The sequence below is a fragment of the Mchenga conophoros genome, linkage group LG11 (assembly GCF_057382185.1).
Source record: "Mchenga conophoros isolate Kocher_MC1m ecotype Shallow Benthic linkage group LG11, M_conophoros_male_GT1.1, whole genome shotgun sequence".
Taxonomy (NCBI): domain Eukaryota; kingdom Metazoa; phylum Chordata; class Actinopteri; order Cichliformes; family Cichlidae; genus Mchenga; species Mchenga conophoros.
The window spans coordinates 29,088,344-29,113,849 of record NC_140536.1 but is presented as its reverse complement, the minus strand read 5'-3'; the positions used below and the strand labels follow the sequence as shown (position 1 = coordinate 29,113,849).

Here is a 25,506-nt window from a genome sequence, read left to right as displayed (position 1 = left end):
CCGAGGATTCAGTCTCTTTACAAGGTATCTCTCCTTCATCCTCGTTCTCCTACGCCTTCTAACATCCTGCTTAAATGGATGACAAACATATGGGGTACAGAAATCTCAACAGACTCGAGAAACAACAATTGTTCATAATTTCTGACAGGACAGTCTTGACTGGGAACAGATACAGAGAGAGAGAGACAGAAAGAGCGCGCTGTGGTTTTCTTCTGAGGGAAATGTTCATTTGGATAAAAGCACTAGTTTATGATCAAAGGCTGCCATGTAGAAGAATTGAAAAGCCAACACTGCTTCGGCTTTATGGGCTCTCAGTATGCATTTGTGCAATGGATGTGGATTACCACGCTGGCAAAGGCAAAAAGTATTTCTAAACTAACAACTGAGTATCACACTTTTAGACCAGCAATGTAAATCATAACCTCTTAAAAACTCAGAGGAGATGAGTGATAATTTCCATAGTTCGTGTGCAGCTTGGCTCACTTTCCTCTTACCGCGCATATAAGTAAGAGTGTAAGTTAACCCCCACCCCTCTATTTGAATCACCATTGGCACATAAAGGTATATTCCATTGCTTTCAGCAATGTACCTGAACAACGGTTGAGAGGATAAACATCAGACTGTTTGTTTTGTTTGGAGTTTTCTGACATTTTAAGTCTGCTTGAAACAGTGATAAAATCCCCATAACAATAAGGCTTTTGACTTTTCTTCCTTCTCCGGCTTGATTGCCTTTTAACAGCTGCCTGCTTTTGGAGAGACTACAGTGAAAAGAAAAAGGCCTGCAGACAGAGCAATTATGGTTTTATTTACCATGCCCGTTCTTACAGCTCTCCCTTTCTCTACTGCCCCCTTTTTCTCTCACCTTTGTAATCACTGATCAGATTAGAGACAAGTTGAGCTCCCTCATGTGATTCATCTTACTCAAAAATTCACTGACAAATAGATATAATGGGAGCCAAACAATTAGGTATAAAAGATAACATGGCACTAAAGGGGCAATTCACACAAATGCAGTCTTTATGCATGAGGGGAAATCCATTCTGGGTTGGTCTTAATTATAGCATAAATCTTCGTTTTTTTCCATCTTAATTATAGACCTTTGACAGCATAATCAAATCCACCAATAAAATACTTACAAGCTTAATAAAACACGCAGTAAAGGTCACTGTAAAGGTGACAGTGTTATGATTGAGCAGGTCTGGAGCGTGCAAATGAAGACAAATCCAACATTTGCTTTCCTTTTACATTCAGGAACAGCCTACAGGATTCACCTTTGAAGTGGAATGAAAAAGCTGTTGCCAGCAACAAACAAAGGGCACATTGTTTGAAGCCGGCAGCTGACATGCAAAGCAGCAGAGCATTCACAGAATGCAAAACATGTTCATACGAACAACGAAACCACCGATCTGTTCGTATAAACTGTGTACAGGAGTGACGCATTTCAAACTCAGTCATCTTTCAACCTTTTGGTTTTTAGTCCACAGTGGAAGACCGCAACATGTAAGAGCTCACAGTCCCAAATCATAACCATGAATCACTTTAAATTCCCGTGCATGGGCCTGTATCATAAAGGAGGAATATTAGGTAGAACTGCTCTTTTGTTGCTTTGTTGTAAGGTAACATTTGATATTTGCAGGACTTTGTTGGTAACCCTCCCAAAAAAACCCCATTGTTCATCTAGTTGATACAAGCTTACCACAAGATTATATGCAATTAGCTTTTATTGCCACCTTATCGTGATCCATCTTGTCTTATTGCCCTTTCTGAGACAACCATGCAAATCAGAATCTGTAATAAACTGAATTCTGTTTATGTCTAGAACTGCATTACAGCCTCATTGCGCCCCCAAGTGGTGGACGTAGTGTATTAAAATCTCCAAAATGCATCAGACACTGCAATCAGGAAACAATGCTGTTTATTACAAGGTTATATACAAAATTAAACCAATAAACAACAAACCCAGATAGTTTAAATTGGATTTATCACATTCATTTATAAAACAAACAAACAAACAAACATGCGAACAGAGCACAAAGCAGATTGTATGTGAAGGGTAAAGTCCACTCACGTTTTTGTTTTGTTTTTTTGCATCAAGTGATTCATGCACAGGCATAAACCCCCTCTGTAGGGGACGCAGCCAGCTGAGCTTACAAACTTGTCAGGTGAAATAAGCGACCTTGAATGGGACCAATTAACAAGAACACATAATAACACACACAGGTTAACCGTTCATAACAAACAGCAACATGTTTACTATATTTTGGATTTGTTGTCCGGTGAGTCTGTTGGCCCATTGTGGGACTCACAAGCTGTCATGTCAGCATAGCTACACACTGACTGATCTAATGTCTGTGCACAAATAGTATAGGTTTAAAAAAAGAAAAACAAAAAGAAACAGTTATGGTTAAAGCAACAAATATTAAATACTTTGGAAGTGAGAAAAGAGTAAACATATTTGTTAATAGCATATAAAACAAAGAAAAATTCAAGCATTGGGGGCTACAACTTAAAATTACAATTCCTCTGTCGACATAGATATGGTCTTGGTAATTTAAGAGAGTAGCACCAGAAAAATTACCTGAATAAACACTTTTGTGTTACAGCACTTGTTAAAATAGCATTTGTGTGTATGTATATTGAATGTAGTGCTGACAAATGAACTGATTAAGCTCTATAAAAAAGATGTTTTATAGGTTTTAAACCACAAACAAGGCACAATCAGTCAGCCTGTGGGAATTTCAGCAGGTTCAGATACCATTGACCAAGTTAGCTTTTTCCTCCTTCTGTTTTTCCACAGCTTGGCCCATAGCCTCCAGAAACCTCTCAAGCGTTACTGTTGGTGTCTGCAAGACAACAAACCATTTTAAAAAGCCCATGTGAATCGTATGTTTGTCAGGAGAAAACAATCAAATACCTACCTTTACAAAGAGTGCATGGGCTATAAATGGTAACTTCCTGAGTGCTCTTCCGCTCAAACCTTTGCTTTTTCTGAAAAGAAAAAGAAAAAACTGAGCATTGGCCTCCATCTCTTTTCGCTTCCCACACTCTGATTTAGATGCTGCTTATTGGAGTGCGCACTTACATAGCAATGTTCCTCAGGTTTAGACTGTGTTCGGACACCTCACTCTTTGCAAAGCCCATCGTCTCGAGCTCAAACATGGTAAACAGTTGCTGCCGGGGGTAGATGATCTGGCACTGTGTACATCCGAGATCACAACTCAGAGACGTGTCGGAAAACAAAATTGCATTTTATTTACATAAGCTGAATTTTAAAAGTGCCTCTTGTGATTTTTCTGTCAAGAAATTTCTGCAAAAAACCTAAATACAGGAAGAATGTCCTGTGTGAGAAAACTGAGAATTAATGTTAATTTAACAGCTAGTCACTGGCCCGTACAGACCTTTGCACATCTGTAGTCCTTTGCCGCACTGCGATTACAAAGCATACGTGACTTTGGGATGTTTTTAGCTCAAATTTTTAATTTACACTTGGTGGTCTGTTCAGATTGGATCACGTTCACAAAATAAACAAACCGCTCTGGAGTTCCTTTGGAGACCACCTCCTCCAAAGGTTCTCGTGGGGTTGTTTTGTTTTGCACCTGGATGCACTTATTTGCATCCAAATATGTCACATTTGACCTCTGACCTTACTTTTACATTTCACATCTTTCAAGTTGACCCCATTTCAAGAGAATGAGCTGCCTAGTTAGATGTGTACTGTAGTAAAATATCATATTATACAACATCATAACAAGCCCAAGTTACAAATCAGTACCGCTTCGTTTTCCTTAAATATGCTTAAATTGTATTTTGCACCATGACTTTTTTTTTTAATTGTTCTATCAATATTTTGTTGGAATAAACTGCTATATGTACATTATGTAGCCCTTTTATCAAGAGCAGTTTACAGTGTCTTCATTCAGTTACACAAACACTCATACAGAGATTGCAAGGTACAATGCCTGGCACTGGACAGCATGGTGTGCACTGCACCAGATGGCTGCCATACGTATGTAACATTTCAGGAAACTGACATTCGTTTCCTACTGGCAAAGTGCTCTTTTTGATCAGGTGGTTACTACACAATATGGTGACATCATAATATCTATTATAGACCTGTATGCCAAGTTTGGTTGCCCACCTCGTGACCGTGTAGTTGCAATTTTAGATGGAAAAACATTTAAGTCAGATGTGTTTCACTTTAGAAGTGGAAATAAACTGCTGCCAGATTACTGGATTACCTTCATCAGCTCCTCCAGGCAGGAGAGGTAGATGTTGTAAATGCCTTTTTCAGATGGCGGTCCGATGTACTGCTTGATATCAGCTCTGTCTACAAAGGCCAAGTCGATTTTTTCTGTCACATTGGAGGTCGTCAAGATCACTACATTGGAATGTCTGAAATATCAGCCCAATAGCCAACACAGAACAACTTGTTTAAAGTAGGACATAATAAGTAAATAATCCATCCATCTACTTTCTGTCACTCCAAGTTTGGGTCAGTAGCAGTTTTAGCAGAGAAACTCAGACTTCAGTCTCCACAGCCACCCTAAAAGGTTACGTCTCATGGAAATGTTATGTTCCAAGTCAGCCAAGAGACATATTGTCTTCAAGTATGCCCCGGTTCTGCCTCAGAGCCTCCTGTTTAGATGCCCAAACCATATCAGCTGCTCTTTTCAATGTAGAGGTGTAGCAGCTCAGCTCTGGGCTCCTCCTCTGTCTTAAAGGGAGAACCAAGATACCCTACAGAGGAGGCTCATTTCCACCACTTCTCTCTGCAATTCCAATCTTTTGGTCTCTACTGAAAGCTTTTAACCATGTGTTAAACAACAGCTTCATTTTCACACTGCTCTCTCTCCACTACAACAGACTAGTACAGAGTCGATCTCTAATTTAAAACAAATAAAATCACTAAGAAAGGTTTGCATTCTGACCGTTTGATCTGGTCCAGCTGCGTGAGGACCGAGTTGACCACACGAATGGCATCAGAAGGCTCTGTTCCTGCCTGGCAGGCATTTCTTGCTGCTGTCAAACTCTCCACCTGTTCACAAAAGAGAAACCGTTTCAATCACACTTCAACATAACAAAGTACAACCAGTTGGCAAGAAGTTCTCCTGTCTTAGAGAAACATAAAAGACACAGAAGCAAATCAAAATGAAATAAATACACTTCATTTTACCTCATCAATCAGAACAAACACAAGAGCGTCTTTGTCATCAATCAGCTGTTGGATCTTTTGAAACATCTTTGTGACCAGCTTGCCACTCTGTGAAAAATAGGCATAATTAGCTACAGGAGACAATACAAGTAACAAAAACATTAAAAGAAAAAGAAAAAAAGACCCAGGTGTACCTCTGAGAACCACTTTGAGAACAAACTGTGGCTGTTTATCTCAACAAATTGGCCATATAAATACCTGCAGGGGAGAAAAAAAAAAGGTGCATTTGGAAATGAAAAGTGCTGGTGTAGTCATAGCTGGAGCGGTTTCACTAGAATGAGGACGATCTTACCGACTTGACAGTCTGATTGACAGTTTCTGGGCGAGAGCTTTGCACAGTGATGTTTTCCCTGTGCCTGGAGGTCCTGAATGTGGGCAAACAAAGAGAGACAGTCATTACTCTTTGTTCCAATGTAATAACAATCACTGTAGAAATTCCCTTCTTAAATATTTACCATGAAGCAGAACAACACGATTCCATGAAATCAGGTTGCTGTCAACATTTTTGTCTGAGAAATAAATTGTTGTTGTGACATAATCCAGGAGCTAGAGAAAAGGGGAAATAAGGTAAAGTTAAGAAGCATTAGGTTACACATCAGGCTATTTGATCATTTTTCCTAATTCCTAAACAGCTGTGATTTATTTTACCTGAGTTTTGACTCCAGTTTCATAAACCAGACTTTCCCAAATCCCATGAAATTCAGCTGTTAAAAAGAAAAAAGCAACTTAACATATATAATAGAACAGAAAATGCTTATGAGCTGCAAGAAAAAAAATATCATCCTCAGTAGCACAACATGCTCACCAAGCTTTACACCCACAGATCTCGAATGCTAAACCAAGATTATTTTATTTTTATCCCATAAAAAGAAGAAATAAAAAGCAGATGCTCCACCAGCAACATGGCAGCAGGATCTTGAGGCCTGTTTGACAGAAACATGTAGCCTGTACATTTGTAACAAGAACATCATAATGTAAAATACTGATACATTTGCAAAGTAGGTTTTGGTCATGCTGGATTCAAACACACAAATGAAATCCCAATTTTGATACTAGCAAAAAGTAAAGAAACGTTTAAATAAGCGCTAGATTTTCACAATTCTTTCTGCTGTATAATACTCATTCCTACTCTTAATATGATCCATAAACATTTCAGCACAGACCTTGTACCATGAAGATACAAAAATGTCATTTAAAAAGATTTTGGTTAAAATATGTCAGTTTGTAACTCAATGCAGGAAGATTGCAGGGTCACATGGATCCAATATCTTCTCCCCCTCCTTTTTTAAAGCTGCGTTGGAGACGTATCGTGACCATCAATCATTGCTCTCCAGTCCTTTACTGCCTGTTAAATGAGATGTTTTTTCTGAGAACCTCCTGATGATAGATGTTGCTGGAACATACCCAAACGACCATTTCCATCCTACATACATCCTATATTATACTATTATCCTCCACTATACGCAGATGGCGTCACATTGACTGTCCAAATATCTAATAAAAAAAACAAGATGGTCCACAGAACAATGAAAAGAAGATCCAGCATCTGGTGATACAGTCCTCTAAAAACAACCTTGACCTTAATGTTAAAGAGACCAAAGAAATGATGTCTATATTGCTGAGGACTTGATTTGGTCTCTTTATCTCCCGTCTGATAAAGAAGGCCTAGTGTCGCCACCACTTCATGAGGTGGCTGAAAAGGGCCCATTTGTCACAAAACAAGTTTCTCCACTTCTCCAGCTTCACCACTGTACAAATATTATAGCATTATTTTCCATGTTCCCATCTTACAGTTTGGTACAGCAACTCTGCCTTGGCTGACGAAAGGGCACTGCAGAGGAAAGTCACAGCAGCTGAGCGTACTGTTAGCAATCAGCTACCTGTTATTAGAGATATCTACCAAAAAACACTGACACCAAGTGTTTTTGAAATGCCACCAAGGCTCATTTTTTCCTTTCTCCACCCCAGGACAGTAAATTTCTCATGTCTCTATAACAATATGTTGCAAAGTCCTTTATGAATGACTTATTAAATGCATAGTCATACACTGTTTTGCACACAATCACTAGACCAGAAACTGTCACACACTGCCAACAACAACAACAACAACTGCAACCTACCTATAAGAGACAATTTATTGCACTGGTTTTGCTTTAATGACAGTAAAGCGAATTAAACTGAACGCAGTGTTACCTGCAGGCAGCAACCAGTGGTTTGCTGCTGAAAGCTCCTCATCCTCCTCCAAAGTGAGCATGCTAGGTCCATCTTCGCTCAGTGTGAAGATGTGAAAAGAGACACAGCAGTTCTTCAAATCAAGGGGCTGAAAGGGAGAATAAAAATTAATAAGTATAAAGCTTTACTAATACAATGATACTGCAGAGCTTTCATCCCCAAAACAAACTGAAATAACAGACCTGTGTAACTATTTCTTCTAGATCAGCTATAACCACAGATGCCACATGCTTCTGAAGGAAGTCATCGTCAAACTCTGTCCATGCGTAGTTTCCAAACACCATGCTGTGACAGTTCAGTAAACTCTGAACATGCATTTTCACCTCAGACCGTTTAGCTGTGCTGAAATATGAAACACAAATCACAAATCACAAGAAGGCATGCGTGTATATATCTAGCTTCTGGCTGGTACTATGACAATACCATTGCTGATTTGTTTTAAACAAACGTTATCATCAGACATGACTTGAAACATATTTAAATCTTTGGTGGAAAAAAATGAGTCATTTGAGTTCAAAGGGTCAAAGTAAACTAAAGGAGGCATTTTAGCTTTTCATGTCCTTTATCACCTGTGTATTAATAATAACTTCACTGTTTACACTAGGATTAAACTACCCACCTGTCAGATTTAACGTGAACTTCCACATGGATTTTTGGTGTGAGGTTTCCCGTCTCCATCCTGTCATCCTCCATTGCCGAAGAACTGTGAACACCAGAGCAATAACTGCGGCTTTAACAACAGCAAGTCTCAGAGAGCTTCTGTATTTTATTAAGTACTGAACCAAAACTCATCACTACATCGCGTTAGCAAGCTAGCTAACCCGGGTAAGGCTGTAAACGTGAGCTAGCTAACCCAGCTGCCTCATTTGAACAAAATAACCTGCTGAGGTGACAAAACAAAACCCAAACCTTAAAACATTAGCGTCGTCAAACTGTTTAGTCGTATCAATCAAACATCTGGTGTATTTTTACTATCAACCGTGTGCTGCCGATATTTATGAGTCGAATTCCGCGCGTTTTGTTTAAACCGGAAATACGACAGTAGTTTTTGTAGCGTCACATCTGCCCACCGTCTCTCTTGTTTTTTTTTTTGTGTTTTTTGATACAGCTTGTAAACTCACTGTCTGACCCATACTCCGGAACAGTAGGAGGCGGTAATGCTGCTTTACGTTGGTTGCCAACCGCCGTTAAACACAAAGAAGAAGAAGAAGAAGACCGTCTCTCTCACAGCTAGGCTAACGCTAGCGACCAGTGTTAATTGGAATAAATTTACGACTTTGAGAATTTGAACAGAAACATGGGGAAAAAACATAAGAAGCATAAACCGGAATGGAGAACAGTTGACGGTACATTAGAGCACATTTTATTTGCACACCGAGCGCTCACTGCAGCGTCGCTTTTGTTCTAGCTAGCATTATGTTAGCTAGCATTAAAACTGACAGAGTTTAGTTTATGTATAGTAGCTCCATTCATTCATTCATTCATTCATCTACTGGTGGAATTATGTATAGCTAAAATCTCGCATTAATCACTTTGCTGCATTACGTTGTATACTATGTTCTTATTGTTGTTTGTTTTACGTTATAAATTATTATAAAACACTTCTAAAAATTACAAACTGTATTTGGGTTGTAAGTAGGAAAAAAATACATACATACATAAAAAATAAACAAAGAGATTATTATGCCTTATATTTTATATAAACCAGAGAGCTTATTATGCCTTTTTTTATATAATAACCAGTTTGGCGTGTAAAGTCCTTCGTTTTTTTAAAAGAAAATCTGCATGTTAATGTCAACTTCTTTCATACTGCCCTTCTACTTTGTCACTGCTATTGCCTGACACAATACCTTTACCAATTCTTCGTTTTGGTTGTAGACTATGAGGACAAAGCTCTTGAGAAGCCTCTGAAGCTTGTGCTCAAAGTTGGAGGAAGCGAAGTGACTGAACTCTCTGGGTCCGGCCATGACTCCAGCTACTACGATGACAGATCAGACCACGAGCGAGAACGTCACAAAGAAAAGAAGAAAAAGAAGAAGAAAAAATCTGAAAAGGATAAAGACAAATATGTAGATGATGAGGAGAGAAGGCGAAGAAAGGTTAGGTAGCTGAATTTCGTTCTTCTGCGTGACTAATGCACCATTTACTACTTTTAAGTTGTTTGTTTTTTAATTGGCTTTCATTTCATTGGGGTGGCTGTAGCTCAGGAGGTAGAGCAGGTCATCTACTGATCGGAAGGTTGGTGGTTTGATCTCTGGCTGCTCCAGTCTGCATGCCATATATCTTTGGGCAAGATAATGATACTGATGCTCTCTGATGCATCCATTGACGTATGAATGTTTTTGATCGGTAGATTGCACTTAAGTGTCAAAGACAGTGCTTGTGTGAATGAGGCTTCTTGTATAAAGCGTTTTGGGTGCTCTGGGAGAGTAGAAAAGTGCTATATAACAATCAGTCCATTTACTATTTACCATTTCACAGGAGGAGAAAAGGAAGAAGAGGGAGCGGGAGCAGAGTGAATCAGAGGCGGCAGCAGTGACTGTTGCTAGTAGTAGTAGTGGTGGTGGTGGTGCTGGACCTGTTGAACCATTCACACTGTCAAAAAGTATTGGATTGGAGGTGATAAAACTTAAATCTTAAGATTGTGACCAATAAATTATTATGGTTATTTTTGACAAGTTGTTTACATTCTGTGTGTCTCTACAGCCAGAAGAGAAAAAGAAGAAGAAAGAACGGTTTGAAATAGAGCCCGAAGGGGAGGAGTTTCACCCCACTGTGAAGGTGGACGTAGAACAACCAGGAGACAGGCCAGTCAGAGCGTGCCGGACACAGCAAGGCAAGACTACCTGTCTATAAGCGCATACAGTTTTTACAAGCATTTTATATTTGGGCAAAAATTTACTTGTAAGTTTATGTTTGCCCGATTTAGAGAATGAGTCCACACCACGGCAACAGCTGCTAGAACACTTTCTGAGGCAGCTGCAGAGGTAAGAACAGTGTTGTCTGTTTACAGCAAAATCTTCCAAATGCAGGCACCGCAGATACCTTCATTGCATTTGATCCCCTCAAATGAAAGCTGAGTCTACACATTATGTCCATGTCCATTATGTAACTATAACTAGAAAATGTTTCGGTAAACAGGTTAAAAAAAACAGAACTTGTGTCAGTGTCCAAATATATGTGGCCCTAACTGTACATATTACGATGAGTGCAGTCCACAGTAGTTCTGTTTCCTTTTTTATACCAGTAGGTTAAAAATGTCAGTTTTGCATGTGTCTTTTCCCACAGTCCACTTGGCAGATTAGCATGAGCTTAGATAAACACATATATTCTCTTAGAGAGGGAGGTTCGCATTACTTTCCTGCTAATAATGTTCTAAAAATAGAGCATTTTGCATTTGCTGTTCTGTCGTGGAACACCAGCATGCTACATTTTGAACATGGCCAATAAATATCGCTCCTTTGACATGCTTTCAAACATTAACCTAGCAGATAATGAATTATTATTCTTTTGAAGAACTGAGGGGAAGCCCTGTTTGTTTATCACAGATTACAAAATGTGGCATGTGAATAGGGCTACATTATGAAATTCTTTGTTTGATAAAAGCACAGCAAGATCCATTAATAATGACCATTTTGACCTGAAAGATAACATTCTTGATCAGATCAGAACACTGGACACGTCTAAACAAGTCTAAAAGCTGGTGCTTTCAATAACATTGATGGTGTGTCTCTCATCTTTCCAGGAAAGATCCCCATGGGTTCTTTGCATCTCCAGTAACAGATGCAATCGCTCCTGGTTACTCAATGATCATCAAACATCCTATGGACTTCAGCACCATGAAAGACAAGAATAGAAACAATGACTATAAAACAGTAACAGAATTTAAGGTGAGGGTGCCTTTAACATCTAATTGTGAATTAGATTTTCTTCCCAGCTTAAAGATGTTGGGCATTAAACCTGCAGCCTTCATAGTTGACTGAACACTTTTTGTTCCTCAGGCTGATTTTAAACTGATGTGTGATAATGCCATGGTATACAACCGACCAGAGACTGTCTACTACAAGGCTGCAAAGAAATTGCTTCACACAGGATTCAAGATGATGAGCAAGGTAACACGGTCAAGCAAACCAAAGGCAAAAACACTTTATTCATTTGTTATAACAACAGTGTATGATTGTTGTTGATGTGTACATTATATTGTTGTTTTATAAAGATAAAACAGCACAGCAACAGAGATCACAAAGGAAGTTATTAGCAGTCAAATCATGTTCCATACACAGTTATGGAATATATTCAAAGTGCTGATATTTTTAGTAGCAGAGTTGTACGACTCTCACATACAAATAAAACTGATTTGGGTGTTGCAATCCAACGAATCACTCCGAAGATATACAGTGGGGCAAAAAAGTATTTAGTCAGCCACCGATTGTGCAAGTTCCCCCACTTAAAATGATGACAGAGGTCAGTAATTTGCACCAGAGGTACACTTCAACTGTGAGAGACAGAATGTGAAGGAAAAAAATCCATGAATCCACATGGTAGGATTTGTAAAGAATTTATTCGTAAATCAGGGTGGAAAATAAGTATTTGGTCAATAACAAAAATACAACTCAATACTTTGTAACATAACCTTTGTTGGCAATAACAGAGGTCAAACGTTTACTATAGGTCTTTACCAGGTTTGCACACACAGTAGCTGGTATTTTGGCCCATTCCTCCATGCAGATCTTCTCGAGAGCAGTGATGTTTTGGGGCTGTCGCCGAGCAACACGGACTTTCAACTCCCGCCACAGATTTTCTATGGGGTTGAGGTCTGGAGACTGGCTAGGCCACTCCAGGACTTTCAAATGCTTCTTACGGAGCCACTCCTTTGTTACCCGGGCGGTGTGTTTTGGATCATTGTCATGTTGGAAGACCCAGCCTCGTTTCATCTTCAAAGTTCTCACTGATGGAAGGAGGTTTTGGCTCAAAATCTCACGATACATGGCCCCATTCATTCTGTCCTTAACACGGATCAGTCGTCCTGTCCCCTTGGCAGAAAAACAGCCCCATAGCATGATGTTTCCACCCCCATGCTTCACAGTAGGTATGGTGTTCTTGGGATGCAACTCAGTATTCTTCTTCCTCCAAACACGACGAGTTGAGTTTATACCAAAAAGTTCTACTTTGGTTTCATCTGACCACATGACATTCTCCCAATCCTCTGCTGTATCATCCATGTGCTCTCTGGCAAACTTCAGACGGGCCTGGACATGCACTGGCTTCAGCAGCAGAACACGTCTGGCACTGCGGGATTTGATTCCCTGCCGTTGTAGTGTGTTACTGATGGTGACCTTTGTTACTTTGGTCCCAGCTCTCTGCAGGTCATTCACCAGGTCCCCCCGTGTGGTTCTGGGATCTTTGCTCACCGTTCTCATGATCATTTTGACCCCACGGGATGAGATCTTGCGTGGAGCCCCAGCTCGAGGGAGATTATCAGTGGTCTTGTATGTCTTCCATTTTCTGATGATTGCTCCCACAGTTGATTTTTTCACACCAAGCTGCTTGCCTATTGTAGATTCACTCTTCCCAGTCTGGTGCAGGTCTACAATACTTTTCCTGGTGTCCTTCGAAAGCTCTTTGGTCTTGGCCATGGCGGAGTTTGGAGTCTGACTGTTTGAGGCTGTGGACAGGTGTCTTTTATACAGATGATGAGTTCAAACAGGTGCCATTCATACAGGTAACGAGTGGGGGACAGAAAAGCTTCTTACAGAAGACGTTACAGGTCTGTGAGAGCCAGAGATTTTCCTTGTTTGAGGTGACCAAATACTTATTTTCCACCCTAATTTACGAATAAATTCTTTAAAAATCCTACCATGTGGATTCATGGATTTTTTTTTTCACATTCTGTCTCTCACAGTTGAAGTGTACCTCTGGTGCAAATTACTGACCTCTGTCATCATTTTAAGTGGGGGAACTTGCACAATCGGTGGCTGACTAAATACTTTTTTGCCCCACTGTACCATTAATTTAAACAATATTCAATCGACTGCAAATGTTGTTAACTAATGCTACTAGTAATGCAAACCTTGATGTTCTAAACCCAAAAGTTGAGGATATACGTTTTTGCTTTGGTTAAAATATACAGTCACATGTTTATGGAATCGGTACAAATGCTTTACTACCAATATCATTGTTTATTATTGCTTTTCCATAAAAGTGGAATTTAAATATTGTGTCTTTTTTTTTTTTTTCTTTCTACTCGTTGTCCAGGAACGGCTTTTGGCTCTGAAACGCAGCATGTCATTCATGCAGGACATGGATTTTACCCAGCAAGCAGCCATTTTGGGGGATGAAGACCTGACAGCTGACATTCCTCCTCCAGAGACAATCCACATTCCAATGGAATCTCCAAGGAAGCCCAGGAAGCAGCCAGCCAAGGACATGAAGGAAGTCATCAGGTATTCCCTGAACAGTGTCTACATTTCATGTCACCTTTACTTTTTTTGCGAACGTGTTCAGACTAACATATTCAGAGAAGACAGTGGGGAAGTGCTTGACACCGGATGCATTGTGAATCTTGTCACACAACACCTCGTCTGTATACTGATACTGTGTAACATTTCTGCCGTCTCAGTTACCTGTATGAACCAGAGGGAAACGCATGCAGCTTGACTGACAGCACAGCAGAGGAGCATGTTCTGGCGCTGGTTGAACATTCTGCAGATGAAGCTCACGACCGCATCAACAGATACATGCCAAACTCCAAGGTTTTACACTTTGAACACTTTTTATACAATCCAGTTGTATCCAATGTTTACACAAGTTATAGCTCTTTTTTATTATTAGAGCTGACAGCTTTTAAAGCGTTTAATTTACCCAGTGTTTTGCTTTTTCAGATGGGGTATTTGCGTAAGGAGTCTGACAGTTCTCTTTTGTATACTGTTGTAAATCAACTCGATCCTGATGCAGAAGGTTTGCTACCACTACACGGCCTTTTATATATCTACTAAAACCTTTTTATTTCTGCTATATCATTATAATATGTGATATCTCTGTAAGAACCCAGTTTGATTTATTGTTTTGCAGAGGAAGAGACCCATAAAGTGGATCTAAGTTCTCTGTCAAATAAGCTTCTGCCTGGGTTAACAACCCTGGGCTTCAAAGATGACAGGAGACACAAAGGTATGTGATAATATATATTTTCGTTGATTTACTTAATCTTAATTATTTTAAGTAGTTCGTGCTTTTTAACAAGTTTCTTTCTCTTTGTATAGTGACCTTTCTTAGCAGTGCCTACAACGTCCAGAGCCTCCAGAAGAACTCTGTTTTTGCAGACTTGTTACCTGATGAGATGGACATGCTCTATTCAGCCTATGGAGATGACACAGGGGTTCAGTGCGCTTTAAGGTAGGCGGTCATTTTTTTGATCGCACTGATAAATTATCCAGTTGTGGTAAGTTTTTCATTTTTGATCACCTGTTTTCACTACTTAAGTATACAGGAGTTTGTCAAGGGCTGCAGCGGTGTCACCAAGCATTGGGTTGACGGGCTCCTGGACAAGATGACCGCAGGCGATCACACAAAATCTGTCAATCAGATACGACAGGTATAGTCTCTTTTTTTTTCTTCTTCTTCTTCTTTTTCTTTTTTTGCTTGCTTAAAGAAAAGTTTAGTTCCTCTGCTGTGTTTACGAAGCTTCTTTATTTGTAACATTTCAGAAGAGAAATATAATGCTGAAACCTGACGAAACCAAGTCGAACATCTGTGACATGCAGGTACGCTGTGGCTCATGAAAGGAGATACTATAATATGTTTTGATTATTGTTTTTCTTGTTTCAACTGAAATGATTGACTAATTCAAGCTGGATATTTTCTGTTCAGATGGCAGATGGAGCTGGCCTGGGAGAGGGGAGTTCGGTGCTGGATTTCATGTCAATGAAGACTTATCCAGATATGTCTCTGGATATCACCATGCTTAACTCATTAGGTGATTGTTCTCTATCAACATGCTGTATATACATTCATATTTCTATATCAGTAATTCAGATACAATGACATTTAGATAAGAGAAGCCAGGTAAATGTGATGTTACCATAGGGGTAGGTAAATATTTGGAGTTGCTGGAATAAAGGGCATTATTTTCATGTAAACATGTTTACTATTTTTCAGCACATGCGGCAGCCACGTCTCCTTCATTGGCATAGAACAGAAATGCTGAATTTGCTGTTTCACTTTCTTTTCCACTGAATCTGTACTCAAAGTTTAGAGGAGCTTTCTGTGGGAAAAATGTATAATGTTCTGCTTAACAAAATTCAGCTAAATTGTGCAAGTTTTAGTTTAGTTTTTTATGGATATGCGCCCTTATTAAGGTCGCATGAAGTGCCCTTTAATTCCCGATAATGAAGCCATATTTTTTTTGTATATCAGGCAAAACGGTGAAAAAAGAGCCAGGTAATGAGGAGGGCCAGCAGCCTTTTGATGATGCTGATAAACTCCTGCAGGAGTTCCAAGAAGCGCAGGTGGATAGAGTTGGTTCCAGACCCTCATCCAACCTGTCCTCACTCTCTAATGCCTCCGAGAGGGACCAGCACCACTTAGGTATCTCCAGCAAATGCCTTCTTTTCCCTTTATTTTAATGATTATATGAAATGAGCTACTAGTGCCAGCAATACAACATAAGAACCATTTTTTCGTGCATCCATAGGGAGCCCATCTCATCTGGGTGTTGGGGACCAGTCTGAAATGGTTCATGATCCCTATGAGTTCCTGCAGTCTCCAGAGCCAGAGAACACAGCCAACGGCTGACCACACACTGCCGCACTGTTATCCTGTTGCTAACCACTCTTGCTACTCTGTTATGGACTGTTGAATTGCCGTGAAGAAAGCAGGAGCCTCAGACCTTTGTTAAAGACTGAACATAAGTGTACAGACTAGTGTGATTGTGTGTTTTTGTATGAGTTGCAGCACTTGAAAAATAAATGTTTGTGCCTGTGTTTGTGAATGTGTGCACTCAGTTATTAGACACAAATCTTTTACTTATTCTGATTATACACAGTGTTGTTAAAAAGCATTTGCCCTCTTTTTTTTGCATGTAAATGCAAAATGCAGTTTTTAAATGCTGTTTTCATTTATTAGGGTAAAGAGCAGAATTCATGGTTCCAGCAATTAATCGTCCAGCCCCAGACGATAATACTATCACCACTATGGACTGCTGGTGTGATGTATTTTTGTGAAATTAGATGTTTTACTGCAGATGTAACAGGAATCAAACCTTCCATAAAGTTCTGCTTTTATCTGTGGGTTTTAAGTGGTGGAAATGAAGTTTCTCTAAAGGGTGGCTGGCCTCTCCCTTAGAGATAGGGTGAGGATTTCGGCCATCCGGACGTCAGAGTAGAACCTCTACTCCTGCACATTGAAAGAAGCCAGTACAGGTGGTTCAGGCATCTGACAAGGATGCCTCCTGGGTGAGGTGTCCTGAGCATGTTCCACCAGGAGGAGGCCTGGTGCAGACCCAGGACACGCTGGTGAAATCATATTTCCTGGCTGGCCTGGAGAAGGTGGCTGGGGGGGAGGGAGGTTTGAGCTTCTTTGCTTAGGCCGCTGGCCCTGTGACTCAAATTCAAATTTTATTTGTCACACACACACAACCATACACAGTATGACATGGGGGTGAAATGCTTGTAGCTGTACAATGCCCGACCATTAAATGACAGAAGAAAAGTTTTACAATATTTACAATTTACAGTTTACTACAAAAATTTACAAATTAACTTAGGAATTTACAGTAAAGAATGTGCAGATAGCAGAAGAGATTATAAAGATAAGGATTATAAATGATAGGAATTATAGGATTATAGGAAATGTGTGGTGGTGACGTGTGTGAGAGTTCAGTCTTATAGTGACGTGTTTGGGAGAGTCCAGTCCTACACCTGGTTCAGGCCCCGAATAGCCTGGGGGAAAAAGCTCCTCCTCATTCTCTCTGTTTTGGCCTTAAGGGAGCGGAAGCGCTTCCCAGACCTCAACAGTGAGAAGAGTCCATTGTTGGGATGGGAGAGGTCCATCATAATCTTCCTAGCTTGGGACTTGCACCGCTTGGTGTAGATAGACAGCAGGTCAGGGAGCTCTGATTGAATGATGCGTTCTGCCGAGCGCACCACCCTTTGCAGATCTCGTCTGTCCTGCTTGGTGCTGTTCCCAAACCAGGTGCAGATGTTTGCCGTCAGGACGCTCTCAATGGTGCAGGAGTAGAAGTTCTTGAGCACCTTCAGTGGCAGATGGAAGTCTCTAAGTCTTCTGAGGAAGAAGAGATGCTGACGGGCTTTCTTAACCAGGGTGTTGATGTGACAGGACCATGACAGGTCCTGAGTGATGTGGACACCCAGGTATCGGAAACTGTCCACTCTCTCCACTGGCGTGCCACTGATGATGAGGGGTTTGTAATTCCTCGCCTGCTTTGTAGTGAAGTCCACGATCAGCTCCTTAGTCTTGCTGATGTTTAGGAGGAGGTTATTCTCCTGGCACCAGGTCTCCAGGTTCCTAATCTCCTCCAGGTAGGCCGTCTCGATGTTGTCGGAGATCAGGCCCACAACAGCAGTGTCGTCAGCAAACTTGACAATGGAGGTGGTGTCGGATGTGGCTACACAGTCATAAGTGTACAGTGAGTACAGCAGGGGGCTTAAAACACAGCCCTGAGGCACTCCAGTGCTGAGTGAGATGGAGGGGGAGACTTGTTTTCCCACCCTCACTGATTGGGGTCTGTCTGTGAGGAAGTTGAGGATCCACTGACACAGTGATGAGCTGAGTCCTAGAGCCGTCAACTTGGTGAAAAGCTTAGAGGGAATTATTGTGTTGAATGCTGAACTGTAGTCCACGAACAGCATCCTAACATAATTCCCTCTGCCAGTGTCCAGGTGACTCAGGGATGTGTGGAGCAGGTGAGATATGGCATCATCTGTGGAACGATTAGTCCGGTAAGCAAACTGAAGTGAGTCGATGGTGGCAGGAAGTGAAGAAGTGATGTGATCTCTCATCAGTCTTTCAAAACACTCGGCCCAGATAAGTCACAGGGGCCGAGTTCTGTCATGGCATCCGATGCCATTTTTATTCAGTATTTTTCTTATTGTTGAATCATTAACTGAGACTAGTGAGGCCTGCAATTCTTTAGATGCTGTTCTTTTGTGATCTCCTGGAGGAGTCACTGATGTGCAATGGCTCTCACTGTGGTTGACTAGAAATGTTTAGTCTTTTTCGGAGATAGATGTCAATTACTTTCTCATCTGTTCTTCCGTTTCTGTAGATAGTGGTATGATGTCGTATGTGTTGCTTTTTGGACTTGTTTAGCTTGCTTTACCTTGTCAGATCGGTTCTATTTAAGTGATTTATTGATTCAATCACAATTATTTTAAAGGAGTGTGTGCGTCTGTGTGCGTGCGTGCGTGTGTTTGGGGGGGGGGGGGGGGGTGCTAACTTTTTCATACAGGACCAGGAAGGCTTGAATAAATACAAATAAATAAATGTATAAATACAACTTTGTCTAATATTACAATTTGATTTATGATGTGAAGCATGTAAGTCTGACATCGCTGCAAAAAATAAGAAAACAGGAAGGGTACAAGTACTTTCTCACAGCACTGTATATACACTATGGGAGCACAAAAATAGGAAATGTCCGTGTTATCCAAATATCGTGCATTTGCAGCGAAAACGCAGTTTCAGAGTAACTGAACTGCTGAGGCCTCGGGTTTTCAGCATGGGTAAGCTTCCACCTGTAAGTTCTAACTGAGCAATGTACGCTGTTTGTCTCGGTGTGTTGGGGAAGTGAAACTGAAGCACTATGGGTGCTGCGACATATGCATTTAGCACGGTCTAATATGAGTTGAAAATAAAGCACGGGCTTTATTTTTGAAAGCAGAAGTACCCTGTGAGCACATGTGTCTGTCTGCAGTTCCTTCTTGTTCTGTGGAAGCATTGGTTTCAAATTCCCTGACACCTGTAAGTATTTAATAGCGCGTTTAATAGGCGAGTTGCATGCACATCATCTGGCGAGTCAAGGTTGACAAAGAAGAAAATACACACAAACACATGCACACAAAAAAGGGGAAAAGGGCAGGTATCGCGAAGAGAGCCATTGCGCATGCGCTGTCGCACAGTTTCCATAGCGCTGCACCGTCCTGCTGAGTGAGTTGATTCTTCTACTTCACGTCCTTCGGCTTTCACAAATCCAAGGACACCGGAGGACCGGTGTGCCCGTTTTACCCAACATACGGGAGCTTTAAAGTTATTTGTCGATGTTGTCGTGTTTTTATTTTCATGTGACTTTTACTCATAAGAAACACCTGCTTGGCTGACAAAGTTATGATGGGACATTAGGCGGTGAAAATCGAATGAACTGAAGAAAATGTAATGTTATGGTCGCTGTCGCAAGTAGAAAGGTAAGTAATTATGGGTTAAGACTAGTGTCGTCGTTATTATTATTAGTAGTAGTATTAGTATTGTTATTTTAACGGGTACAAATGGAGTCAGCTAGATTGATTGCAAATTAAACAGCCGGGTTGATCCACTAAAGCAACCATAAACTGATTGCCAGCTACTCGCTTTAGTTGTTAAGCAAAGCAGAGGCAACAAAACTAGCTGCCAGGAATACAGCTGGATGGCTCTGTTGCTTCTTTTTCAGATTTCTAATGCATAGATGAACAAGAACATAATTAACTGCCTTTTTTGCAGAAAGTCCAGAAACAATTGACCTTTTATGCTTTTTAAGTTAAACGGATTGCACAATTCATATGCTGTGCTAAGGGTAAGGCTAAAAGCAAAACATGTGATTGCAAGGCCTGTGGAAAAAGAAGGGGATGTAAAAGTTTGTGGAAGTCACTTTAATCAGCTGTTTCCTGCAGGCTTTGCGACTGAGTCTCCGTTCTTGTTTATTTGCCTTTTTAATTTAGTGGCTGAGAAATTAATGCTGCTTTTATGAAGTTTAAAATGTAAGAAATGTAGTTCGTACTGCTCCTCAGTTACACTTCACTTTACTATCACACTGCAGTGCTTATATGTTTCTTTTTAATAAATATAAACCCTTGAAAGTAAACCAGAGTGGCTGGATCACTGTAGAACATCTAGCTGCACCTAATACAGTCTCGGTATAGCACCATCTGTGGATGAACAGTCACTGCCATTATGCTCAACTCATTTTCCTAGCTCATTTCCCCAGCAAATGTGGCCACACTCTGCCGGTACTCTACTTTTATGTGTACTCCAACCTGTCCTTATTCTTCTCTCGCACCATAGATGAACTGCTTCAGTCAGAGGTTCAGACAGACAGCTCCCATGCTTGGCAGCAGCAAAAATGAGCTTGTCCCCTCCAAGCCTCCCAGAAGGAACGGATGGTCGTGGCCCCCTCAAGCCTTCCAGGTGGTTGGGTGGTTGGTGTACAGCTATCTCACCATAGTCAGCTTTGGTATCTATATCCCGCTTCTGCCTCTGCCGTGGAAACATGTGGCCTATACTGTATCCTTAACACACAGCGGGTCTTTCTTATTTGAATATGGAGCAAACATTAGCCTGTGCTGGGGTTTTTTTTGTCTTTTTTTGTCTGTGCTGCTGAACAGGACAAGGATTTTGTTGTGTGGCATGTCTGTATGGGCTTCAGTCACACCCAGTGTGACAGACTTTCTTTTTCTGGCCCAAAAGACATAATCAGTGGCCTTTTTGTAAGCTGTTGAATGCCGCATGATGTCAACCACAAGAACAGTCAATGTCTTCAGTCTTTATTTCTCATGCACAAGACTTGTACAGCAGTTGTTCTCTCATACTAGTCCCACTTAATATTTTTTCACATTACTGCACATTTATCACACGCTGCAATATTCTTTAAGGGCGTTTAAAAAAAAAAAAACTAAAAAAAAAACTTCCTTGACTGTTGTTTTGTGCAGCTGATGGGCGTAGCGTTTATTGTGCACTTATTCGCACACATCGCAGTTCTCACTGTAGATCCAGCAGATGACAGCGTGAGGGCCAAGCAGAGCTATTCCACGCCGATGCCTCTCTTTGACCGAACAAAGCAACCGCATGTTATCCACGACCTGCATTGTTATCTTTGTGATGTGAATGTGTATGTATCCTGAGCAGCAGTCTCTAATGTTCATTTGCATTTTCAAATTGGCAGGTACCCTATCACAAATGAGGAAAAACGTTTTTTTTTAATAAAGTGTAATGATGTAAAACATTAAATCTTCTTGCAGTGGCCCCAAAGTAAAACACTGTGGTGTTTGCAACAAGTGTGTGGAAGACTTTGATCACCATTGCAAATGGCTGAACACCTGTGTGGGTGGAAGGAACTACCGGTAAGTTGAAGTTTTTGGATTTATGAGCCTTATCGTTGCTGTCCACATGAAGTAAGACTTGCTCTATAAATTCATCGGTTTTCATGCATTACTTTCAGGTACTTCTTCTTGGCACTGTGCTCAGCTACAATAGGCGTCTTTCTGCTTATTGTGGTTGTGTTGTTCGTATTTATTCAGCATTATCTCAATCCGTACAGCTTACGGACTGCACCGCAGTTTGCCGGTGAGTGACCTGCAGTATAATCTTACCAAGTCGGTGGAAATTGCAGCACTGAAAGCTGTCCTTTGTTCCTTCTTTTCAAAGATGTGTCGGGGAATAGTACCTGGCTGATGTTTTTGCCGTTAGCTCCCATAAAGACGAGTTCAGCTGGTCTCCTAATACTATCCTTCGTAACAGTCATGCTGAGCACCACCTGCTTACTGCTGCTAAGCCATCTGCTGGGCTTTCACCTTTACCTCTGTAAGTGAATTTTGGAGACATACATGTCATAAGGTTATTTTCCCCTCTTCCAGTGATTAAGCCTCACTATATCCTGTGGTGTTTGCTCCTCACTCTGGTTTATAGATCATAAAGGCATAAGCACGTATGATTATGTTAAGCTGCAGCGGCAAAAAGAAGCAAAGAAACGAGACGTCGAAGCAGGAAATGGTACTCGTAATGCAAAAACTCATAAGGCTCCACAGGTCAGGCTTCTTTTCTGCCTCTGTTATTCACCTGTTTAGTCTATTGTATTCAGTAGCTTTGTTTTTTTTTCTTTTAATAGAACCAAGAGGCCTCAGTTGACTGTGAGCCATCATTGTCACAACGTTCAAGGTAAAATATTTCCTTTCTGTTTTGTAACGCTTCTTTTAAAGCTGTTTGTTTTAAAAAAATAGTAATACCTCTCTGGCTTTCTTGAAGTTCTTGCAAATTTCATGATAAAAATCCGTTCACCAGCCGGCTTTCGGAGTCCATATGCACAGAGGTAAGCATGTCTGCTTATATCTTCTTTGATTGATTTATGATGGATCTAATTTGTGACACATTAAAGTGTTCGAGGGTTTGTTTATGTTTTGTTTTTTTATAGCTGGAAAACTTTAAGAAATCAGAGAACAAATTCCGTTATGGTACAGAAAATCCCAGTGAAAATATAGCAAGTAAGTATTCATCTGTACTCTTTACCAATGAGCTCTTTTATACTTTACAGTTACTTTATACTTTACACTTTTTGTAGGTAGGCGTTTTCAATAACTCTTACACAAATAATAGCGCAAATATTTAATCAGCCAATCACATGGCAGCATCTCAGTGCATGTAGACATGGTCAAGACAACCTGCTGAAACATCAGAATTAGGAAGAAAAGTGATCGAAGTGACTACACGTGTAGCATGGTTGTTGAGGAACTGCTGATCTGCTAGGATTTTCGCGCATGACCATTTCTATGTTTTATAAAGGATGGTAAGAAAAAGAAAATATCTATTGAGCACAAGTTTTCTGGTTGAAAATACCTTGTTGATGCCAGAGGTCAGAGGAGAATGGCCAGACTGCTTCAAGCTGATAGGGAGGCATCACTATCTGAAATAATCGCTTGTTACAACCAAAGTCTGCAGAAGAGCATCTCTGAATGCATCAAACCTTGAAGCAAATGGGCTCAGGAGAAGACCACACCGGGTGCCTCTCCTGTCAGCTAGAAATAGGAAACTGAGACTATAATTCACATGGGTTCACCAAAATTAGACAATAGAAAGCTGTGAAAACTTTGCTTGGTCTGATGAGTCTCAATTCTGTTGCAACATTCAAATGGTAATGAGTTTTGCACAGACACCATCAAAATAACCATGAGAGCATGGATCCAACCTACTTGTATCGACAGCTTAGGTTGGTGGTGTAATTGTGTAGGGCAGTGATTTCCAAAGTGTGGGCTGGGGCCACCTAGTGTGCTCCAAAGGAACTTGTAGGTTGGCCGCAGTAATAACAGAAATTCTGAAACTATGGACAGTTTCATATTTATATACATATATTGAAACTGGTAATAGAATGTGGTTAGTTTGTATTATTATTCATTACTCTGACCTACATTTACTCCTCTGGTATTGAGGTTTGTCCCAGTGACACATGGGTCACATATTGGCGGTAACACTTTGCATACGGGTTTGCATATGACTGAGTAACATTAGCAGTTTATAGCCAACAGCCTATGTTGTTGTTTTGTTTTTGTGTTGTTGTTTTTCAAATTAAAATTTCCATGAAAAGCATCACTTTCTCTTGTATTTTTATTAGAGTGAAGATTTAAGATTTTCTTGCTTTTAAGTTGGCCACAGTATTCTTGACTTTGTGAATGGCTGGTGTAAGGGATGTTTCCCTGGCACACTTTGGGCATTTCATCTTTTGATCGCTGCTTACAACAGAAAAATTATTCATGTTACAAAGCTCAATTCATCATCTTAAACCATGTACTCAAATCCAATAGAGCACCTTTGGGATGGGGTGGGACAGGAAGTTCACAATGCAACTGTGTGAAGCATTCATATGATAAGTATTTCCAGGATTTGTTGAATCTGTGCCACAAACAACTATGGCAGCTCTGAAGGCAAAAGTGGTTCAATCTGGTACTAGCAAGGTGTACCTAATGAAGTGTCCTATTGAGTGTATGTCAACTTCATTTACAAATATGAAACCCCCGCAAAGTATTAGAAATCTGCAGTATATGCATACTACTTCAGAACTGCAAACAATTATTGGAATTATTGCAGTAAAGTGTACAAGTGTTTATGCTGAGCGTAAATGAAGTGTGTTCTTCTACATTATCAGGTAAGTTTATTAGTATGTATTAGGAAAGACTGTCGGCACATGAAGTTTGTAAGTAATGCTTATCTCCTCTGTTTGACAGGGGGAATAGCTTTGAGGGACATCAAAAACTGGAAGCCTGACAATGATGAAGAGTCTCAGAGTGCCACTGTGAAGTCTGTTTGCAGTGTTCCTGGAGTGCAGGACCCTCTAGGCAGCTCAATCATGACTCCCGATGATATTTAAACAAACAGATGTCTGCGTGGTGGTGGATCAGAAGATGCTGCTCTCAGAAAATATTTATTTTGACATTATCAAAACAGAACAGAAAGGTTGGCTATTTACAAGAACAGAGTACTGTGTGGACCTTTGCACTTTTATATGACTGTTTTTTTTGTTTTTGTTTTTTTTTTTTGTATACCAACTGCATAACCTGACCTGTCATTGGGTTTCATTCATTTTTTTAATAATTTTGTTTGTTTGTTTTTTAATGACAACAGTTGAATTATTTAAAGCAATGTTTTATCTCACTGACTTAGTTAGCGAGGCAGGTCAGTCTCTGTTCCATTTCAGTTAGACAGATGTATTTTTGCATCTTTTTGAAAACTAAATATATCACGGTGTAGTTTCCTGTTCATTTCACTGATGGTAACATTTGAGAATCTTTCCGTTTTTATCTGATCACCAAAGAGAGAACCTTATATGGGAAAAATGTTTTGTCTAACTGTGAAGAGTGGAGCAGATAGTGGCCTGAAATAACACTTCAGCTCTCTGTTCCCTTTCTATGAACAACCGATTTTAAAGTTGACGATGTTAAGCACACCCTTTTTTGCTAAATATGACAGTAAAGAATATAAAAACCATGTTTGCTCTGTTATTTTATTTCTTAACTTCCAGTGTCTACATCATTATACAAATATGTATCTGACTATTTGCTTTGTTGACAATATACAGCATGAAAAATAGTCAT

At 40.3% G+C, this 25,506-nt stretch overlaps 3 protein-coding genes across 5 annotated transcripts; 2 read left to right on the top strand and 1 right to left on the bottom strand.

Moving 5' to 3' along the window:
* Positions 1-1,897: 1,897 nt before the first annotated feature.
* On the bottom strand, positions 1,898-8,698 carry trip13 (thyroid hormone receptor interactor 13). Of its 2 annotated transcripts, none has more exons than XM_085292298.1 (14): positions 8,566-8,698; positions 8,064-8,147; positions 7,627-7,786; positions 7,406-7,532; positions 5,861-5,916; positions 5,668-5,758; positions 5,505-5,577; positions 5,347-5,410; positions 5,174-5,260; positions 4,929-5,035; positions 4,239-4,392; positions 3,083-3,195; positions 2,919-2,988; positions 1,898-2,843 (listed from the first exon to the last, which is right to left on the bottom strand). In XM_085292298.1, exons 2-14 carry the CDS (start codon positions 8,135-8,137, stop codon positions 2,748-2,750), a joined length of 1,272 nt encoding a protein of 423 aa, XP_085148424.1. In that variant the 5' UTR covers positions 8,138-8,147; positions 8,566-8,698; the 3' UTR covers positions 1,898-2,747. The 2 variants fall into 2 exon arrangements, with proteins under 2 accessions (XP_085148424.1, XP_085148423.1); XM_085292297.1 differs by lacking the exon at positions 8,566-8,698 and adding an exon at positions 8,354-8,538.
* Positions 8,491-16,422, top strand: brd9 (bromodomain containing 9). Of its 2 annotated transcripts, XM_085292296.1 has the most exons (17): positions 8,496-8,790; positions 9,323-9,543; positions 9,926-10,063; positions 10,151-10,280; positions 10,374-10,431; positions 11,190-11,334; positions 11,446-11,556; positions 13,700-13,887; positions 14,064-14,196; positions 14,326-14,401; positions 14,516-14,611; positions 14,704-14,836; positions 14,924-15,035; positions 15,148-15,204; positions 15,311-15,416; positions 15,857-16,027; positions 16,134-16,422. In XM_085292296.1, the coding sequence occupies exons 1-17, from the start codon at positions 8,742-8,744 to the stop codon at positions 16,232-16,234; spliced, it is 2,025 nt and encodes a 674-aa protein (XP_085148422.1). In that variant the 5' UTR covers positions 8,496-8,741; the 3' UTR covers positions 16,235-16,422. The 2 variants fall into 2 exon arrangements, with proteins under 2 accessions (XP_085148420.1, XP_085148422.1); XM_085292294.1 differs by having other exon boundaries at positions 8,491-8,790; positions 14,064-14,401.
* Positions 16,423-19,559: 3,137 nt separating this feature from the next.
* zdhhc11 (zDHHC palmitoyltransferase 11) lies at positions 19,560-25,506 on the top strand. The gene is made up of 11 exons (XM_085292293.1): positions 19,560-19,860; positions 20,714-20,932; positions 21,358-21,536; positions 21,667-21,768; positions 21,867-21,991; positions 22,073-22,228; positions 22,334-22,452; positions 22,533-22,582; positions 22,670-22,733; positions 22,836-22,905; positions 24,640-25,506. Exons 1-11 carry the CDS (start codon positions 19,837-19,839, stop codon positions 24,780-24,782), a joined length of 1,251 nt encoding a protein of 416 aa, XP_085148419.1. The 5' UTR covers positions 19,560-19,836; the 3' UTR covers positions 24,783-25,506.

Excerpts from the sequence above, each read along its gene's own strand:
- zdhhc11 (XM_085292293.1), top strand. The coding sequence starts at position 19,837 with ATGGTCGCTGTCGCAAGTAGAAAG. Across the intron at positions 22,453-22,532 it reads AAACTCATAAGGCTCCACAG|AACCAAGAGGCCTCAGTTGA; the intron begins GTCAGGCTTCTT and ends TTCTTTTAATAG. Across the intron at positions 22,583-22,669 it reads TCATTGTCACAACGTTCAAG|TTCTTGCAAATTTCATGATA; the intron begins GTAAAATATTTC and ends GCTTTCTTGAAG.
- trip13 (XM_085292298.1), bottom strand. The coding sequence starts at position 8,137 with ATGGAGGATGACAGGATGGAGACGGGAAACCTCACACCAAAAATCCAT. Across the intron at positions 5,036-5,173 it reads TGTTTGTTCTGATTGATGAG|GTGGAGAGTTTGACAGCAGC; the intron begins GTAAAATGAAGT and ends TTTTGTGAACAG. Across the intron at positions 2,844-2,918 it reads CCCATGCACTCTTTGTAAAG|ACACCAACAGTAACGCTTGA; the intron begins GTAGGTATTTGA and ends GTTGTCTTGCAG.
- brd9 (XM_085292294.1), top strand. The coding sequence starts at position 8,742 with ATGGGGAAAAAACATAAGAAGCATAAACCGGAATGGAGAACAGTTGAC. Across the intron at positions 10,281-10,373 it reads AGCGTGCCGGACACAGCAAG|AGAATGAGTCCACACCACGG; the intron begins GCAAGACTACCT and ends TGCCCGATTTAG. Across the intron at positions 13,888-14,063 it reads GACATGAAGGAAGTCATCAG|TTACCTGTATGAACCAGAGG; the intron begins GTATTCCCTGAA and ends CTGCCGTCTCAG.